The sequence below is a fragment of the Pungitius pungitius genome, chromosome 3 (genome assembly GCF_949316345.1).
Source record: "Pungitius pungitius chromosome 3, fPunPun2.1, whole genome shotgun sequence".
In the NCBI taxonomy this organism is placed as follows: Eukaryota; Metazoa; Chordata; class Actinopteri; order Perciformes; family Gasterosteidae; genus Pungitius; species Pungitius pungitius.
Genome location: NC_084902.1, coordinates 9,783,100 through 9,798,994, shown reverse-complemented (window position 1 = coordinate 9,798,994; position 15,895 = coordinate 9,783,100). Strand labels below are relative to the sequence as shown.

The following is a 15,895-nucleotide window of genomic DNA, read 5'->3' as shown; positions in this document are numbered from 1 at the left end:
CCAGAGAAAGTGATTTAAGTGTTATGCTACCTGCAGGGAGTTCCTGTGTGTCCGCTACTTATATCGACTCTGCTTTTCGGTCATTGCAACAGGGCTTCTTGTTGCTGCTGGTTTTTGCCATCTAATAGTCAAGCTTTTTGCCACTCTTCTTTTAACTTATGCTCCCTTGTAATGCAATCACATTCGAGAGGAAATCCCATTCTGTTTTACACCTTCCCTGCTGTGTCGGCTGTTAATGTGGTTCTTTTTTCCTTCTTCTCTCTGCGCGACTCTGGCAGAGAAATTATAGTGACGACGAAATTAGCTTTTTGACATGCCAGAGGCGTAAAGCAATGAAAACCCCACCAAGCACCGCAGTAGCTCAATGAGCGTTTGGAAAAGTGACCCCGTTCTGTTGACTGCATGCAGGGGGGGCGATGGAGGAACGGCACAGTGGCTGAGCCAACGCGCTGCTCAGCGTCGGCTCTGTTTAGGATCCTCTCGCACTCCCTTACACACACACACACACATACGGGCCCCGAAAAACACTCACACAGACAAACGCTTTCACAGCGGCCACTGTGTGACTCTGTTTTCATTCCTTTGTGTCAAACTGCAGTGATCTCATCCCCCCCCCCCCCCCCCCCCATCAGGCCGTTTGCTCTGTGTGTGCGCTATTAGCTACTTCCCTTCCTCTTTGACTCTGTCAAACGCACACACGCACACACCTACACACACACACACACACACACACACACTGTACACACTCCCTCTCTCCATTGCCGACTTACATGTACTTTCAACAACACTTCATTTCTGGCTTTGATACACTGGTATAGATTGAGACACACACATACTTCCGCACACAGGTATTCTCTGAGCTTTGTGTGTGTGTTAACACCCAGAGGAGATAATAACCGAGTCGGGATGACAGCGCCTCTGGGAAATCCCCTCTGGGGGTCAGGAGCACCAGCGCCGCCCCGGGCCTCTTCTGGTCCTCTCTGGTGTTCAGGACGCCCCTGTTCCTACATAGTGGGCTTCTTGTCTGCATCAGTATTCATAATGGAACTTTTTTTTTCAGTTTGCTTCCTGCATCCCAGCTTCACATTGTTGTGTATGTAGGAAAGAAACTTTTTTAACAACACAGACAGTGTTGTTTTCCGCATTAGGGAGCTGTTTTTACTGAATAAGCTTTAAATTCTAATTGTACAATAGTTGCTCAACAACAAGTTTGCAACATGAAGATGAAGAATGATGAAGGTGATGTGGCAGTGGTATGAAAGCCAGAGCTGAATTAAAAGGAGAAGGGGACGTAGTCCTTAGATTGTCCGGGTGGCAAAAAACCTTACGGAAAAATTGCTCTGAAACTGTGTTCAAAAAGCAATATGGTCATTATATTTCAGCGTGGTGTGCTGCAAGTTCACTCATTTGTACCGTGTTACACTAAATCCTTCTTCCTTCCCTGCTCCCTCAGGTCAGTTGATTGAGCGAGTCCTCCTCTCTTCCATGTTGAACCCTGGTCTACAGTGGCAGACGTACCGTCACCACGGTCGGCCTCTCACTCTGGATTACCGGCTTCGCTTCCGCTGTGATTCAAATTACTACGGCCCTTTCTGCAACAAGCTCTGCAGGGCCCGGGATGACTTCGTCGGACACTTCATCTGTGACCCCAACGGCTCCAAGGTCTGCATGGAGGGCTGGACGGGGCCAGAGTGCAAAGAAGGTGAGAGAGAGAGAGGACATTTTCATACATACACAAAATACAAAATATTTTCTCTTTAACTCCAAAAAAATACTATAGAATAGTTTTAATAAAACTCTGTCATATAAAGTTAAGAATATATTAACATAGCACATTGCAATAAACTATGGGGGGGTTTGTAAACAACCGCTATTTGGGTTTTCTGCTCAGTTATTTATATGACAAATTTTACAGGTACTAAACAGAGTTAAATAAAAAAAATGGTACTTATACAAATAGGGGGGCCTCACGGTGAGACGGTCTCAAATATTATAGCTATAAATTTATAATTTAATTTATAAAGCTAATATTTCCCAGAAAATGTTTTTGCTTTTCATTTATTTTCTTACAAAGGGTTTCCTTTGTAATGATGCTCTCCATGGTTTGTTAAAAGATTTTTTCCATGAGGGTGTTTTTGTGCTCCTTTCTGACCTCTGAATGCTTTTAAACTATTATTGTGATTAAGTGCTGTGAAAATAAACTTGACCGATAAGCCAGGCTCATCAACTCGTATTACTACATGTGCTGTTTTGGATCCTCTCATACACAAATATATACAAGACTAACCCTAAAATCTACATTTAGATCTCAAACAGCTCATTGACCAAGTGAGGACTCGTTTGGCCACATAAGACCGCACTACCACTACTACACATCACTAAATAAGCGTCAGCTGGCTTCGCAGTGTGTGTAGGGGGATTATTCTCTAGTCTGTGACTCATATGCTGGATGACCTCACCGCGTGACCTCCAAGTACTGCCATTGCGTTGCCATGGTAAAAGTGAACGGAGGAAAGCCTGAAGGACACGCAGCGAGTTTACGGACATCCTGCAGCCTTGCCCATCCCGCCGCTGTCTCACTAAATTTGACCTCGTCCTCAGCAGGTCGCTGATTGGACTGCAGAGGTGCAGGAAGTCTGGAAAAATTAGCCAAGTTCCCTCTGTTACCCCCTGCAGATCACTGAAGACAAGGGAGGATTTGTACGTCAGGCTCTACATCTGGAAACTTTGAGTAGCCAAACAGTTTGAGGAAATAATGTCACGGTCAAATATTGAGATTATACGATTATACATAAGATTTTGCTGAGGTGAGGTAGGTTTTATGAAAATACCTAGTAGAGATTGCAGGTTTTTCCAGTCACTCCATCGAACCTCAGTAGCCTGTAATAATTTCCTTTCTGTGTGTTTTGTTTGCAGCGGTGTGTAGGCAGGGTTGTCATCAGACCCACGGCAACTGCACGGCACCTGGAGAATGCGAGTGAGTCCAAAGAACGCTGAATGAAATGTAGTTATTTTAACTGTAGGTGCTGAATGACATGTCACACATTCAATATTAATGCCATGATGTAAAAGTAACCCACAGTCTAAGCAATCGCTTTCAGATCATCTAGAATTTAACTAAATTCTGCTGTTCACTATACAATTGACAGCAACATTTTAAACAAAATACATTAATTTGGAGCATACCAATATTTACTGAACCTTTTCTAAACATTCACTTCCTCCAGTCCATTCACAAAGGCCTTTTTCTGTGTGGTGTGTAACCAAACTGCGTAACTCTGTCAGGTTTAGAGTTTAAATCCCAAGTGTCGGACATGTTGCCTCAACAGGCCGGTGCCGTTTCCACTGACTGATTGACTGACTCTTAAAACTAGGAGTGACTCTTAAAACCACCGATGTGAAAAGCTGCATATCTTATGTTATGTTCCTATAGTTTAAATACACAAAATGTTTCTTGTCTACATCTGCAGGGGCAGAAACTAGAGCAAGTTCCATTTGATGAATTAATATAAGTGGAGATTACCAAAGCATGCACACAAAATGACTAATGGAACCGGTTTAAGAACAGTCACTATGAATCCCAGAAGGTGGTATGAGCAAACGTTTGGTTGTCCTTCCTACTCACCAGGTGTCACTATGGCTGGAAGGGCCCTCTGTGTGACCAGTGTGTGACGTTCCCCGGCTGTGTGTATGGAAGCTGCAGCGAGCCCTGGCAGTGTGTGTGCGACGTCAACTGGGGAGGACTGCTGTGTGACAAAGGTACGAAATGAAGAAAAAAAAGCCCAGTTAGCATTCATTACAAGCACTGTCTCGCACAGCAAATCTCAATGAATGCAGTTGTGTCATCCGCGTATAGATGAAAGAGGTTTGAATACAATAGTATTCGTTTTTCAGGCGTGGTTCTTCACACACTTTCCCATGCACAGTGTACCGATCCTCTGCATGAGAGAAGACACAGGTCTTTAAGGGCTTAACCCCCACCCCGCCCAAAACTTTAACTTTTCCCACCACTCCTGTATTATCGCAGAATATAACAGCACACCTCCCACCTCTGTACCGGTGTGGGCGCTGGGATCCGGGAGCCCAGGGGACGGTGTATTGTGCAGAGGAAAGGTGATGGCCTCGGGTTAGGGGGGATGGGAGCGGGGAGGGGCTCTCAGCCACGTTTTCTCTCAAGAGCCTTTGTGAGATAAAGCGACTGTAAGCATGAAGGAGATCCTCACAGGAAGCTGGATTCAGCCTGAACACCGGAAGCAACAGGCTCCGCAGCTACTGACCCGTCAAACCGAACCTGGAGCAGCGTGTGTGTGTGTTAACCTGGATCGTTCTTCCTCCTTGTTCCTGTATCTTTTGTTACCTTTTTTAAAAAAATCTGCTTTGAACTCAAATATAAACGTATACTATAACGATAGCATACTTCAATTATATATTCTATGACCCCAGATCTGAACTACTGTGGCACCCACCAGCCATGTAAGAATAGCGGGACCTGCACCAACACGGAGCCTAACGCGTACCACTGTGAGTGCCAGGATGGTTTCAGAGGACGCAACTGTGACATCGGTAAGTTTGATATCCGCGTTATTCAGCCAAATTATTCAAATACAAAGATACAGCAGATAGAAAATGTGAAATCATGGTTGTTGGTTTTCAAAAATTCAAGGGAAGCTCATGCAAAACAAAAGAGATGATATTTTATTTTAAGGCAAGGTGGAGGTCAAATTCAGAAATAACTATACAGACAAAACCCAAAGGCAAACATTTGTAATCTGTACATGAATAATCCATTTTAGTTTACTTCATACCATCCAAATGGTATACAAATATCTGTATCTGAAGGTTCCTTCTGACACACCGCAAGGCTCCAACGTGCACTTGATTATTACTCTCAAATGACACTTCACACTTCAAAACTGCTTTGAATCACACTAAAGATGACCATCTTAGATATAGGTCTATGCCATATATACGTTATGATGTCACCCAATTGTCTGAAGTCACATCCGAAAAAGTGCACATTGCGTCGCACAAGCACCCATCTGTACACATCCACACGTATGTATGTGTCATCCGTCTTTGTCCTCATCTCCTCCTCCCGTCAGTGGAGCATGCGTGTTTGTCGTCGCCCTGTGTGAATGGAGCCACCTGTGTGGAAGACCCAACCGGCTTCAGCTGTACGTGTACCGACGGATGGACCGGACAAATCTGCGCTGATGGTGATTGCCATTGCCACACACTCACACACACACACACACACACACACACGCACACACACACATACACACACACACACAGACGATTTTCTGTGATTTGTATTAATTGGATAAAACCCAGACGGTTACTCTAATCAATCAAACAGAGGAAGCTAAATTAGCCAGAGCGCCAACTGCAATCAGTGGTCCGCCTCGCCCTCTTCTCTTCTTGTGTGTGTGTGTGAATAGTATTTACACTGCCAAGAAAAGGTAAAGTGGAGCATCTTTGAACAATATTGATTAACTGTGAAAGAGGTGAACCTGTGTGTGCATTATGTACCTTTTTATGGCAGTGAATCAAGGGCTCATTATCTGGTGTTTCTTATTGAGACACAATGTCCTGCATTAAAGTACGTCCAGGCTTTGATCCAGATGAGGTGGATCAGTTTGCAAATGTCAGCTGAGTGCGTCACATGCACCTGATCCGACGGGTGTGGCTCCAGCTCTATTGAAAGAGTGGGTTCTCGTGTCCACATATTAGTGTTGAGGAAAACAAGAACAACACCGACAAACACAGCTCCTGACGCAATAAAAAAAAAACAATAGAGAAATGACTAGATTGAAACACAAAGCGGATCGCGATGACGGAACGAACTGCTGAGTGATTATTAGCAGACTTTAGTTCCACATGTGAGAATTTGTGAGGCGACATCCGGTTTTCTCATGATGTGCCTTCATGGGGGAAGTTGTTTGGGACCAAAGTGCCAAATGAATGTAATGTTATCAGATTGTGTTTGCTCAGCGAGGAACATGAGACCAACGCTAACCAGTAAGACAATACACACTGGTGTTCAGAACAGGAATGATTTGTTGTTGTTTTGGGAGACATTAGTTTGCTGTACAGTTCCCTAATGCTTCTTCTAAAAATACACAATGCTTGACCGTCTAACTTTGGCCATTCCAAAGACTGTCCGATACAGACAAAGCCATTCTCTGTCACAAAAATGGCATTGTGGCATGCGATCTGGTCCGGGGGTAACCGTGTTGTAGCGCATGAGGAGCGCAGAGGAATTAAGTTTGATTCTGCATCACAGAACTTAAAGAGATTCCTTAGTGTTTAATTTCTGATTAGTGTTTACGTGCACTTTAACAGCCAGATTTCTGACAAAAACCAGGTCACCTTGTCATATGATCCAAGATCAGAGTGCAGGATGAAAACATGGGAACAGAAGTGTGGTAGGATTAAATAAATAATCTCTAGAAATAGGGGTGCATCCTCTCATTGAAAATAATTTCATTTAAGTTTGAATAGGCTGAGATATCCTGACTTTTAATGGACTTTTAAAAGTAGATTCAAGCTAAGAAACATCAGATCATACATTACCAAAGATGCAAATTTATAATATTGTTGAGGTTCCTCACCCCCATTAGACATAAAACTGTTTTTGTTCACAGGCTGAGAAGTAATCTTAATTACAAATAAAGTGACATTTCACTGTAGAAAACAACAAAAGCGGAGTGTCCCTTTAAACCTTTAAATTATCCCTAAGTAGCCTCTTCCCTAGGTCCCCAACTATGCCAGCTTCCACAGACACTTTCATTAGCATCAACAGATAGAAATATTAGATAGTATGTTTAAAGACATGCACTCTTGACAAAGTACGATCTGTCCACATCCGGACCCCCGATTCACACTTTATTACATTCTGCAGCAGCCCTCACACCATCTACCATCGCCCACTCAATGGACTCAGTCCTTTGGTCTGTCATTGTGTGTGTGTGTGTATATGTGTGTGTGTGTGTGTGTGTGTGTGTGTGTATAGGAGGTTTGAGCTGTCATGCATGTCATGTGGCTACAGGTGCGATTGGATCACACAGGTAACGGTCTGTCAGAGCTACGTGTGTAAACAAACAGTTTTCCACGTCTTTGGCTTTCACCTCGATCAGGATAAACAATGCTGGTATGAAAGAACAGAGAAGGCACAAACAGAATAATAAAGCTGTAGATTATTATGTTTGCCCTTGTTTGTTTCTCGAGGCGGTCTGTCTCTGTCTGTGTGTGTTGTGGGGGCATCTCTTGGGAGATACACAGTGAGAGGATTGTCAGGATTGCAGACAACGACAACCATAACCACAACACAGATTTAGATTTATATACATATATATATCAATAATCAATATTAATTAAAGGCCTCTATGTTGGTTATGCATACCTCATCCAGCTTTGGTGGACATGCTGCCATCTTGGCTGGGTTATTATTGGAGTCAGGGTCATGGGGTTTGAAAATGGTTTCTCTGCAGGGTGAGGTACATGACAAAAGGTCATGAGACAGAGAGCTCTTGGCTAAAATATGTATGGCACAGATTCGTGCATGGGAAAAATGATGCGCAAATATTGTAACAGTGTGTGTAATAGGAAGTCAGGCATGGTTAACTCTTAATATGAGCGCTTCTCTCTGTTTGTGCTTCTCACATTTCTTTGTCTGTTTTTAATTCCTCCTCACAGAAGTGGAATCAGGCATGCCAGCCCCATTTTCCTCTTTAGTTTGCTCTCTGTCTCCTTTCTTTTGCCTTTGTGCTTCCATTTATTTAGATTCCACCTTTCCTCCCTCCTCACTTGGTAAGGTTTGAGGTGGCAGAGGATTTGTTTATCGCTGTTTGCACAGACTCCAGAGCAGCAGAATGGAGAATGAAAACACGGGCCGCTGAAGCACCCGCATAGTCGCACATGTCGACACGGTGGCACCCACTCAGCGACACACAAAATGTCTCTTTGATATGCACACACACACACACACACACACACACACAGTCCCATTACACAGTCCAGTTGTTCACATGCCGTATGTTCTTTTCCCAGCGGTGAGGCAGTGTGATCGGAGCCCCTGTGGCCGTGGAGCAACATGTCAGGAGGCTCCCGGAGGTTTCCGGTGCCTCTGCCCGCCCGGGTGGACCGGCAGGACGTGCCAGCTGGGTTAGTGTCTACATCGCCCTACTGAATCAATGATTCAGTGTTGTCTTTTAGTCGTGATGATAACAGTATGTTATGATGTCATTCTACAGACAGTGTACATTTGCGCCGTGTACATTATTTCGATTCATGTCGGTTTTAAAGTTGTGATTGAAAGTTGAAAGTTCATGAAAAAACATTCTCACTGCACGGCGCATTGAGCAGCTGTTTGGGAGCTTTCAATGGGAATGTTTTGTCTGTTTTTGTTAGGAGATTTAGCCTGATGCAGACTTATGGATCATAGTACACAGGTTTGACAGCAGTTCAAATATTTTCATTTTACATTAAAAAATGGATTATGGTGATATATTTTCCAAAGGTTCTGATATTGGTTTCATTTAAATAGTGTTGGCTGTACTGTGTACTGTAAAACTAATCACTAAACTATAGAGCAAAGACTTCAAAGCTGGTGGAAAGGAATTCAATCTGATAGCATTGATTCAGAAGGATCATTTTTCATCATTAAAGTTTGTGGCTGCAGTTTATACAAATATCTATTAATGAGAAAATCTGATTTTCATTATCGTCAACGGAATCTATTCAGTTTTAACACTGATCCTTTAACCACTTAAATCAATCTGAGCTGTAATTCACAGCTGGTTTCATAAACTGTGATTACGTTTTTCTTTTGAAGTATGCGTTTAAAGCACAAATGAAACAGGCAGAGAAGGCCGACGTGTGTTTACTCAAGCTCCCCCCTGACTGAACATCAGTAGTCTCTAAACGCGCTGTCTCGGCGCTTTGGGCCGTGTTCACTCATATTAAAAGAAAAATATACTCCCCGCGGGTTGTTGTGGGTGTACGAGGAAATAGTGTACAGGATCAGGTCACACGAATACACACACAAACAAACACACTATCCACACAATCCATACAGAGGCTCGCGGGTTATGAAGTAAAAAAGTGAGACATATTTCAGGATGACAGCCTCTCCTGCTCCTCTGTGTTACAGTGATATGTCACTCTGACACTTGATAATCCCCCCCCCAGTTCCACATCACAGATCAGTAGCTCACAGTCACACACACACACACACACACACACACACACACACACACACACACACACACACACACACACACACACACACACACACACACACGCAAGGTTCTAACACAAGTGATAAAACTGAGCTTAGAGGCAGAGCATCAATAGTGCCTCAAATGGGGAAAAGCAATTACACTTTCTATCAGTTCCACTCTTTTATTAGCCAACTTCTGTCCTCACATTTTCTCTACAGGCTTTTCCATAGATAAAAGACGTACACATATACTCCGCTAAATCCCAATAGGCCTCTCACTGACTGCAACCGGTTTAGATTACCTATAAGTGACCGACTGCTTCCTCTTTATCCATTCAGCGTGTCTTTCTAAACCTTCCTCCTCCTGCTGCCAGAGACAAGCCCTCGGGGGCTTCCTGGCTTTTTACACTGCCGGTACAACAGAGGGTGGGAAAAGGAGACACAAATACATTTAACTGAAGCAGCGACACAGCAGTGGGGTCTGTGCAGGGAGGATGTAAGGAGACGCTGCGAGGCATTGCGTCGGATGTGCTGTGCATTTGTAAACACAATATTCAGCCGGGGAAGCCGCTCTGTCTCCGTGTGGCGGCGTGCGTCCTGCTGGCGTCAGCCCGGCGATTTCCCACGCCAGTGTTCAGACCGAGCATCAGCTCCAAAATTTAATTTAACAGGTGGCTGAAGATCGTTGGGACCGAGTAAGAGACATCCAGGATTCGGTTCCATCGTTTTATGGGATGTTTAATCTCATTTCAGTGAAAGGTTTACAGTCATTTGTGTAATTTGCAATAAGATTACAGCGGTACTTTGGTTTATTATATATTTGGTCGATTATGGCACTTTGTGGGTCCTGTAACTTGATTTGCCTTTATAATAGCCTCCTAACAATAAACTATATATAGTAGCGCATGTTGTATACTTTGCTATATTACTGTATAGGGTAATTGCTTTTGCTTAATTAACAGAATAATAATACACGCCTTTAAAGAAATATGTTGTTGCAGCAATGATGCTTGTTCAAAATCATTTGTGATTTAAATGTTTATGTAAATCGCTTTGAATTAAAGTGTCAGCTAAATTAAATCTAACGCAATGTACTGTAAAGTCCAAGTAGGATAAATAGGAGCAAATGTAGCACGTGCTCAGTTCGATTAGATGTATCAGAGACGTCAGATGTCATGTAGTAAAGTAAAGATGAAATGTTAATCAGATCTGTACTTTTCTCCCTTTAGACACCAACGAGTGTGAAATGAGTATATGCGTCCACGCCCGCTCTTGTCGCAACCTGATAGGTGGATACCTGTGTGACTGCCATCCCGGATGGACGGGGCCCAACTGTGACATCAGTAAGTATTATCAAGTGAATAAAAGAAGGCAGGAAGGGTTGTGTGCAGCCCGGAGAGGAAGATGAGAAGCCCCAGAGGATTGTGTTTAAACAGCAGTTCTCCTGCATCCCAGGATCCCTGTGGGCTGTAGATCATTTTATTCAAAGGCCAGTTCTATTAATCGTCTGTCACAGGGAATAACTGCAATACACAAAAAACGTAACACCAACCAAAAGGAGTGTGAAGTTTCTTCTTTTTTTGTATTATGTCCTGCTGGTCCTTTGTTAAAATACAATCTGACATCCTGGTTGCACACTATTCGCCCGGCATCATTAATCTGCGTTTGTTCTTTTATTATCTCTTTACTTTGTATATTATTGTTGCTGTAAGCAGAGACATATCAAGTGTGACGGCTTAATATGGTGTCTGTGCTTTCTCTGATTTCTAGGGAACAGCAGCTGTCAGGGTTTATGCTTGAATGGTGGACGTTGTGAGGTGAGAGTCCCTGTGCCGCTGTCCTCTGTGCATGTATAAATATATATAACAGCTACACTGTCTCCCTCTCAGTCTCTGGTATTCACTGTGGTGACAGTGTCACCTTCTTTCTATCGTTGATTGTCTTCAATCGCACACCTTAAGATTCTTCCACATCTCCAGAAAACAAAGGTTTAATCTTTGTCTTTCTTGTTGCTCTCTCTTTTTCTAATATGCTATGAGTGACACGCACTATACTGTCTCATGTAGGACCAGATGTCCATCTCCAGATGCTCGTGTACACCTGGTTTCTCTGGGAAATATTGCCAGATTGGTGTGACTCCCTGTGACAGTGCCCCCTGCCTGCATGGGGGACAGTGTGTGGAGCAGGATGGAAGGACTGTCAAGTGCAACTGTCCCACGGGATACTCAGGAGTCTTCTGTGAGGTTGGACAACCTTCATAGATGTTAGTTTAAGGCTGGCTTAGTCTGCAGACATATATCCTCTTAATCAGACATATACGATGAAACCCAATGGTTGTGTGCAGTGGAGGAAGATGTCCAAGTCCCTTTCAATCTGGAAAACATCAGAGAATATAATTATCAAATAAATTATATCAGTCGAATACATAATGAACAGGATAAATTCATTAAATCATGAAAACATATATAATATAAATTTGTTCACATTACTGTATATTTAATGTCAAGCTGTTACAAAGAGATTTAAAGGAATATTGATAACAACAAGTGAGCCATTAAGGTACATAAAACCATTTGGAGAAATAGTCTTCTTGAAGAAAACTAATTTCTTTTCTCACCTGGGAATGATGCCGAAATGCACAGGGCCCACGTTTAATAAAAGCTATACAATACTAAACTATATACTATTCTAAAACACCTGTTTGCAAACTCTCACTCTCAACTTGAGCAGAATAATCAGATTCTAATTAATACAGAGAAATGCTCACTCCTTCCAAAATACATGAGTTTTTACAGAAATCCTGCAGACACTTGGTACATAGTAATGCTCTTACATTAACCTACATGTGTAAATGATAAACAGAGATAATTAATACATTACATTTGGTAAACATTAAGCAGATGTCTTACATTTATTAGGGACTAGTAACCGGTATAGTGACCCAACAATATCTACAGATAATTCTCCAATAAGGGAAGTACAATAACTATGCCTTTCAATATTTACTACTTCACAGATGTGACAAAATAAAAGTAATCCCAAGTGTTTTGTTTATGTCCATGATTACAGAAAGTGCCGGTGGATATGTGCAACCCCAACCCTTGCCACAAGGGGATGCCCTGTCACAGCACAGAGGGCAGATACTTGTGTGCGTGCCCCGAGGGTTACTATGGTAACGAGTGCATGATCCTCAAAAACCCCTGCATTGGTCAGCACTGTCCAGGTAAGACCACCATGGGTGTGTGTATGAAAAAGGACAAAATCTCTATGAAGTCTGGTCTGACTCCTCTGCCTCCGTGTCGGTAGGTGCCATGTCGGACACAACCCATGGGGGGGCCAGCTTCTACATCATCCTGGTCGGCGTCTTAGTTTCAGTGACGGTCTGCGGCTGCGTGGCCTGCGTCTGCATCCTCTCACACCTCCATCGAAAGCGGAAAAAGCAGCAGGCCGTCCCGCAGGAAGAAGGCATCAACAACCAGAGGGAGATTGTCAACCTCATCAGAAACGTGGACCGTCCGGCGCCCCTCCTGTCCCCCGCCCTCTCACAGCCTCCGGCCCCAATCTCACGTAGCTACGAGGAGATTGAACTGACCCTGCCCCCCTCCCCGGCACCTTCTCACCCGTCTCCAGCACTAAAGGCTCCCCACGGCCCAAAACTGGACATTTCCAACCGGGAGAGGGAGAAGTTGAACCGCTTCCACCACACAGACAACCAGGAACTGGAGGCCTGACCCTTGAACTTTCGGGCCGCGAGGAGCTTTTTTTTTTTTTTTTTAGCTCTATTTCATTTTGTGTTCTTCGCACTCTCTCACCAACAGAGACATGTTTCCAGTTTCTTGCACTATTTCACTGTTGCAGTTATAAAAATGATGTGACCTTATGACCTTTAGGGCCTCAGATAGCACCTGAAAACACCTGATGAGCAAAGGCCGCTAAGTAGCAGGGTCAAAAGTCCAACTGTGTTGTCGTCTTTGACCTTATTAACTATGAGAGGCAGCAGATGCGTGATTGCATGATAGACTCATCAGACTCTTGATTCATTCTTGAGGCCTAAAGACTTGCCTTGGAGTGCCTGAGATACAAGAAATCTACAAGAAATAGAGGATCACCCTCTGGAGGAGCTTCTCAAACTGTTTCCTGGTCCATGATGCCATTGGAATGCTGTTCAGACTTCCCTGTCTGATTCTGACTGAACTCTGACAGAGATCAACGGATAGATGCTTATTTAACACTCAATGTGCGTGTCTGTGTCTGGAGGTGTGTTAAGTGTGTGTGAGAGAGAAAGAGAGAAAGTATATTATCAGTGTATGTGGGGGGAAAGGACACATTACATTAAAAAAGAAAGTTGTATGTTGTATGTATGTGTACATATATATAAATATATGTATGTGTGTATGCGTGTCAAAGGGGGGGCATACTCCTGCTTTCTAGCCTTCGTTTTAAAACCTGTTTTAAAACTATACACTGTTGCCTGTATTCTCTTTGTACTGCTCCAGTTTGTGGAAGGTGTGTGATTGTTTCATACCTGCGTGTAAAGTAGTTTTTTTGTACATGAGTGTGTTGTACATATTGATGCCCTTTTTGTACTGTGGTTCGGTCTCAAAGTGTCACTATATTGCTTTGCTCTGGTTTCCCCATTTCACTTTCCATTTGGATCAACCAGCACATGGGGATTGTAATAAAAGTGCATTTACCAACTCTATTTCATTTTTAAATTGCCTGTAAACATCACTTGTCAGAGTCGCTGTTAGTGGGAGGTGTCAGAAGTGCCACACAGAGATTATTGACCATTGTCATTAAGCGTAAAATGTGTCACCGCCTTTTTATATGTGTAAAACAAGTGCATGTTTGGATTGCTGTGACAAGCTTTGTTGTTAATGTTGTCAGACGCCAAAGCAACGATGTTTGACAATAGGGCAATAAGGAAAACATGTTCTCATTTCCTGTGTATTTATTGGTTTGTAATTTAAGTGGGTTATAAAGTCATAAATTGTTTAGACACAGTTATCGTCACCTTTTCTCCATTTGTACTAATGTATGTTGTGGAACCACAAGTACTTCTACAGTCACCTTATGACCAAAAATGTAACGATTAAGTGGGTTTTATGAAAATGAGTAATGTGTAAGTGATGCAGAGGGGATGAGGGTATTTCCGTTTTACTCTTATTGTAAGCTTAAAAGCAACTGAGGAATACATTTAAAGAGAGAATTCAGTAGTGTGGGGTTTACATTATGAGAAAAGGCCTGATTGACCCCAGATTGACCTCCTCTAGAACGACCATGTGGTTGTGAGTATCTTGTCTGTTGTTGGAAAATTGATCGTACTCACATTATACCATCTCTTAACCTCAGTGGTTCTGAATGCATTGTAATCATCAACCTCAGAGGTATTTTAGGATATTGGTAAAGTATAACAATAAACAGCTAAATTATACTGTATGTAAACACATACATATGTGTTGAGCTGCTGTTGTTGCAGAATCACAGCAGCAACCGTTATTGGGCAAATGGATGTAACAAATGTGACCTTTGGCCTTTGCAAACAGCCGCAAGCTGGAAATGAAAAAATGCTTCCTGTCACCACCCTGGACAGCAGGAAATATGGGAATGTTAACTACTCCGAGCGCTCCCTCCACCTGATGTACGCTCCCGGAAAGTCATGGCTGTCTCATCTAAATACATTTTATATCCCCGCTGATGCAGCTGATGCTGGCATGTTAGTTTGTTCACTTCTGCTTTGTTGGCGTGACCTGAAGTTAATGCCACACTCAGAGGCTAGTTTGTTAACTCCTCTTTTAAACAGAATCTTTCTGGTGTGTGTCTCCATGCGTACTGAGAGTCTGCGTCTCCCTGTGCCAGTGTGTTCGTTCTAGCCACGCCTTAGTCCCTCGTCATAGTCCCTCGTCATAGTCCCACGCCACAGTCCCTCGTCATAGTCCCACGCCACAGTCCCTCGTCATAGTCCCACGCCACAGTCCCTCGTCATAGTCCCACGCCACAGTCCCTCGTCATAGTCCCACGCCACAGTCCCTCGTCATAGTCCCACGCCACAGTCCCTCGTCATAGTCCCACGCCACAGTCCCTCGTCATAGTCCCACGCCACAGTCCCTCGTCATAGTCCCACGCCACAGTCCCACGTCTCGACAACCAGGTTCTTATGTTCTGCTCCAATGATTTTGATTTCGGTCTGGTTGTAAGGTTAAAGTTTCATAGTCCTTTTTGTTTTCCTCCGTAAGGAGTGATTTTTCTTTAGTGACGTGAGAGTGGCTATCCACGTTTTGATGTTGTGCAGGACAATACAGGCAAGGGTTATGTTGCATGTAGTTAAGGCATGCAAAGCGCCTGTTAAGAACTCCATTTAAACGCTCAATTGCACATCTTGCTCTGCAATGAGCAGTGTTGAAGCGTGCCTGCGCCGGTGTATTTGCTGTTAGAGAAGGAGTCATCAACCATGGTAGGTTTTTTTTTATATGTGTGTGTTTTCATTTCAAATAAAAATAAACTTATATTGACCCCACACTGGCTATTCTACTTGTTGCTCTTTACATATCTATAGTTCTACATTGTGATTTCCTATCCTGTTTGAGCACTGGTTATCCAGATTTGGTGATCCTGAAAAGTTCCTATCCGGATCAGATTGATCCAATCCGATGTTGCTTTGAAAAACTGGCT

At 43.3% G+C, this 15,895-nt stretch overlaps 1 protein-coding gene across 2 annotated transcripts in view; it reads left to right on the top strand.

Moving 5' to 3' along the window:
* LOC119217125 (protein jagged-1b) overlaps positions 1-15,736 on the top strand; it is a 36,618-nt gene extending 20,882 nt beyond the window's left edge. Inside the window, exons 4-14 of one of the 2 annotated variants that reach the window (XM_037470519.2) lie at positions 1,454-1,702; positions 2,917-2,977; positions 3,629-3,759; positions 4,444-4,563; positions 5,103-5,216; positions 8,053-8,166; positions 10,453-10,566; positions 10,994-11,040; positions 11,290-11,466; positions 12,293-12,446; positions 12,530-15,736. In XM_037470519.2, coding sequence (XP_037326416.2) covers positions 1,454-1,702; positions 2,917-2,977; positions 3,629-3,759; positions 4,444-4,563; positions 5,103-5,216; positions 8,053-8,166; positions 10,453-10,566; positions 10,994-11,040; positions 11,290-11,466; positions 12,293-12,446; positions 12,530-12,954 — 1,706 coding nt within the window. In that variant the 3' untranslated portion in view covers positions 12,955-15,736. The remainder of the gene's footprint in view (positions 1-1,453; positions 1,703-2,916; positions 2,978-3,628; positions 3,760-4,443; positions 4,564-5,102; positions 5,217-8,052; positions 8,167-10,452; positions 10,567-10,993; positions 11,041-11,289; positions 11,467-12,292; positions 12,447-12,529) is intronic. The other variant, XM_037470527.2, reaches the window with a different exon arrangement.
* Positions 15,737-15,895: the final 159 nt, after the last annotated feature.